Below are 4,521 nucleotides of genomic sequence, written 5' to 3' on the forward strand. Positions count from 1 at the left end.
TTAGCTGGTAAAAGTGAAGATATGATTGTTAACAGTGATGGTGTTCTTCGAATGGGTGACAGGCTATGTGTCGCAGACGTAGATGGGTTGAATCATGCTATTCTTAAAAAAGCTCACAACACCAGATACACTATACATCCTGGATCCACAAAAATGTATCATGACCTAAAGCAATTCTATTAGTGGGAAGGTATGAAGAAAGATGTTGCTAACTTTGTTTCTAGTTGTTTGACTTGTCAGCAGGTCAAGGCTGAGCATCAGCGACCCGCAGGACGACTATGACAAATTGAGATTTCAAAGTGGAAATGTGAAAGAATTACTATGGATTTTGTCACCGGGCTACCACGAACCCTTATAGGTTATGACTTTGTATGGGTGATTGTAGATCGACTGACGAAATCAGCACAATTTTTGCCAGTGAAGACTACATATGGTGGAGTGAGGTATGCATAGATATTTATGAATGAAATTGCCCGACTTCACGGATTTCCAGTATCCATCATCTCTGATAGAGGATGTCGTTCTCCTATCGGATGGTTTGAAGCCGGTGAGACTAACTTATTGGGACCCGACCTAGTGCAAGAAGCTATGGACAAGGTCCAGTTGATCAGACAGAGATTGCTTGCAGCTCAAAGTAGACAAAAGTCTTATGCTGATAAGAGAAGAAGAGATTTAGTGTTCACAATTAGGGACAAAGTGTTCCTACGAGCCTCCCCTATGAAAGGTGTGATGCGGTTGGGGAAAAGAGGCAAGTTGAGCCCCAGGTTTATAGGACCGTCTGAGATACTATACGAAGTGGGAGCTGTGGCTTATCGTTTGGCACTTCCTCCTGAGTTGTCCTTTATCCAACCGGTGTTTCATGTCTCAATGCTAAGGAAATGTATATCAGACTCATCTCAGGTGCTTCAAGCACTTGCGATACCACTTGATGAGAAGTTGTCTTACGAGGAGGAACCGATGGCTATTAGTGATAGGCAAGTAAGAAAGATATGGTAAAAAAAAATTGAATTCGTAAAAATCTTATGGTGAAATTATATAGTTGAAGAAGCTACTTAGGAAGTAGAAAAAGATATGCAAGTGAAGTTCCCTCATTTTTTTGGGCTACAGGTACGTACTTGAATTAAATTTGGGGACCGAATTTCATTAGGTGGGGATGATGTTATATTCTATATTTTTTATAAGGGTGTATTGGTCATTAGCAAAATAATAATAATAATAGTAATAATAATAATAATAAACAAAAAAAGAGGGAGCAAATTAATAAAATAAAATAACTCAAAAAAAAGAAAGATAAGTAAAGCAAAAAGGGCCGAAGGCCATTTGCCAAAACAAAAGAAAGGGCAAAAAAGGGCTGGTTGCTACGTTGAAGTAGCAGCTTCAGAACGCCGAGAAAACAAAATTTCAAAAGGGAGAAGAAGAAGAAGAAGAAGAAGAAAGGGTGGAACCAAACCTTGAGAAATTTTAAATACGCACTAGTTCTTACGAGTAATACTCGAATTTCTCATCTGGGTTCTTTTCTTCTTGTAATTCTTTTTATCTCAGTTCATATACTTGATGGGTTTCACAAGGTATAAGAAATTTAACACCAATAAGAGTTATTCTGGGCAAATTATGCAATTGGGAGTTGGACGATGTTATTGTAGGATAAATTCACTTGGAAAAAGAAGGGTATTGATGTATTTGTACTTAAACTAGTCTCATTATATATGATCTTTTTTAGGTGTAAATTAAGTTAGGGTACAAGGATTGAGTTTTGGTGTTTAACTGTATTGAAATAACAATATCGAATTTGGATTTGAATGTTATGAGTCTATTATTGAGTACAAAAGATAGGTACCAATTAAGAAGGAATATTATGGACAGTAAAGTTATTTCAGTTTCAATTTATACACACAATTAAGGAAATTGAACAGTAAAGGGAATCAACCATATAAATACCTTTTTATTTAAAAGATTTTGGACTAATTTAAATTACTCAAAGCATGGGTAAATATAATTCAGCGAATTGATGATAAAATATAAAACTCGAAGGATTGGTTATTCTAAATTAGTGATGAATTTAGCCTAAATGAGCCAATTAACACGAGATCGATGTGTAATGACCCGGCCGGTCGTTTCATGAGTTACCGCTCTGTTTCTCCCATTTATGCTTCTTATTGCTTTGTTTATCTATGTTATATGGTAGCGGGTTAGTCGGTTCGAATCCGGAATGGTTTTGGTAAGGCTTGAGACACTTAGTCTCTAAAGTTAGCCTTTGAGTTGGAAAGTCAACTTTGGTTCTTATGATTCGGGTAGCTTCAGGAGGTGATTTGAACCTTAGGAGCATGATCGAAATGTGTTTTGGAGGTCCGGAGTAGAGTTAGGCTTGAATTGGCGAAATTAGAATTTTGGCATTTTCTGGTTGATATGTGAGATTTTGATATATAGGGGTCAGAATGGAATTCCAGAAGTTGGAGTAGGTTCGTTGTGCTTTTTGTGATGAGTGTGCAAAATTCCAGGTCATTCGGAGGTGGTCTGATAGACCTTTTGATCAAAAATGGAATTCGGAAGATTTTTGAAACCTTAGGCTTGAATCCAATGTTATTTGGTTGATTCGATGTTATTTGAGGTGTTTTGAAGATTGATATAAGTTTGGATAGTGGAATATGACTTGTTCGTGCTTTTGGTTGAGGTCCCGGGAGCCTCGGGGTGATTTCGGGTGGTTCACAGGAGATTTTGAGTTGGGTTTGGCAGCTGAAGTTTTCTATTGTTGTCATAGCCGCACATGCGGCTAGGGGACCACAGGTGCGGACTCGCACAAGAGGATATGGAGCCGCATATGCGGCCACAAGCGAAGAGAGCAGAAGACGCAGATGCGGGAGGTGAGCCGCACTTGTGGGCCCACATATGCGGAGTCTGGGTCGCAGGTGTGGAAAGGGGACTTAAGTGAAAAACCGCAGAAGCAGTAGTGCAGAAGCGGAAGTAGATCGCAGGTGCGAAAAGCCTGGGTCAGAAAGTATAAAAGATTTCCTTCGCGATTTTTGGTCATTTTTCTCAATATTTCATTCGTGGTGAAGCTTTTGGGAGTAATTTTGTTTACCGTGAAAATGGTAACGATAATTAAATTTGTAAATGAGTTTCTAAAAATACGTGATCTATTCCCGAGCTAGTTGTTAGAGCAATTGATGCTAACAATATGGAGTTCGAAGATGAAATGCACGTTAAAATGTGGTAGTAGTCGAACCGAGGGGCCTGTTGCCCGGATGCAGGGCTGATCGATGAGTACCTCGGGGTCTAGGTTCGGGTCGAGCTCGAGCTATTGAGTTCATCCAGGAATTGGATAACAATTGAGGATACGATTAAGCAAGGCTCTTTACGACCAATATTGAACAATATAGTGAAGAACAAGTAAGAGGACGATAGATATTAAAGCGGCCTCGGGCCAGTGAGAACGAGCAAGCTAGAAAGAAAAGAGAGAGAGAGAGATATTATTGCAGTTATGGAGAAAATGGAGCAACATCAGTCCCTTACAAGGTAGGGTGAGTCCCCTTTATATAGGAGGGGGGACTCAACTACAAGTATGTGGAGATTAATTACAAAGTACGGAGATGGGATTGCTTGACGTGATGCCTCAACATAGGCTCTGGATAGGCCGGCCCTGTTAGACTTAGTCGTGTGCCTTGGGAGCTTCCCTCTCTATCCTGGCTTCGGTCTCTGTTTCCTCTGAGTCGGGCTTCGTCGAGCCCCAAGGTCGGTAACTCGATCGTGGCCTCCTGTCCTCGGGGTCCCGAGGCATGCTTCCGGAATGACTCGACAGCGAGAAATCAAGTCTTCTGATTTTGTCGCATACAAATTTCAAGAGATATTTTTAGAGGGATTCATTGAGGTAAGGTCCTTGGTTCCTAAGCTCGGTATTATGATGGTTTTTATCGTTGTTAGCATGAAAACTTAAGGGAAAATCAGTGGTAAATTGGGGGTTAGAGCTTGGTTAATTGGAGAACTTTTCGTGGCGATTTGAGGGACCATTTGAGGTTTGATTTTGGTACTTTTGGTATGAATGAACTCGTGGTGGAATAAGGATTCTATTGATGTAAAATTTTTCGAATTCCGAGACGTGGACCCGGGGGTCGGGTTTAGTCAATTTTGGATTTTGTGTTGTAATTTAATTATTTTCGAGTGGGCTTTGTTTCCTTTGTATATTTTGATGGTTACATACTAATTTTTGTTAGATTCAGGACATTTAGAGGCCGAATCGAGAGAAAAAGGCATCGCAGGCTAGGAATTTGCTTGGCTTGAGGTAAGTAACGCTTCCAAACTTGGTTCTAAGAGTTCGAAACCCCGAACTATGTGTTCTATGACTACTATTGAGGTGACGCAATGCCAAGTGACTAGCGTGTGGGTGTGCACCATGATAAATGCGGCTTGGATCATTCCATTGCACCGCTTAGTGATTTCTTTGTGTTGATATCTGTGTTGTAATTATGTGGTTAAGTTAATCAATTGCAAATATGCTAATTATCATGTTAAGGCTTCACGCCGTCA

At 40.1% G+C, this 4,521-nt stretch overlaps 1 protein-coding gene across 1 annotated transcript; it reads left to right on the top strand.

Moving 5' to 3' along the window:
- The first annotated feature begins 459 nt into the window (after nt 1-459).
- LOC138868324 (uncharacterized) lies at nt 460-996 on the top strand. The gene has a single exon (XM_070145868.1). It carries the CDS (start codon nt 460-462, stop codon nt 994-996), a length of 537 nt encoding a protein of 178 aa, XP_070001969.1.
- Nucleotides 997-4,521: the final 3,525 nt, after the last annotated feature.

Source organism: Nicotiana sylvestris, chromosome 5 (genome assembly GCF_000393655.2).
Source record: "Nicotiana sylvestris chromosome 5, ASM39365v2, whole genome shotgun sequence".
NCBI lineage: Eukaryota > Viridiplantae > Streptophyta > Magnoliopsida > Solanales > Solanaceae > Nicotiana > Nicotiana sylvestris.

Coding starts and splice junctions, on each gene's coding strand:
- LOC138868324 (XM_070145868.1), top strand. CDS start 460: ATGAATGAAATTGCCCGACTTCACGGATTTCCAGTATCCATCATCTCT.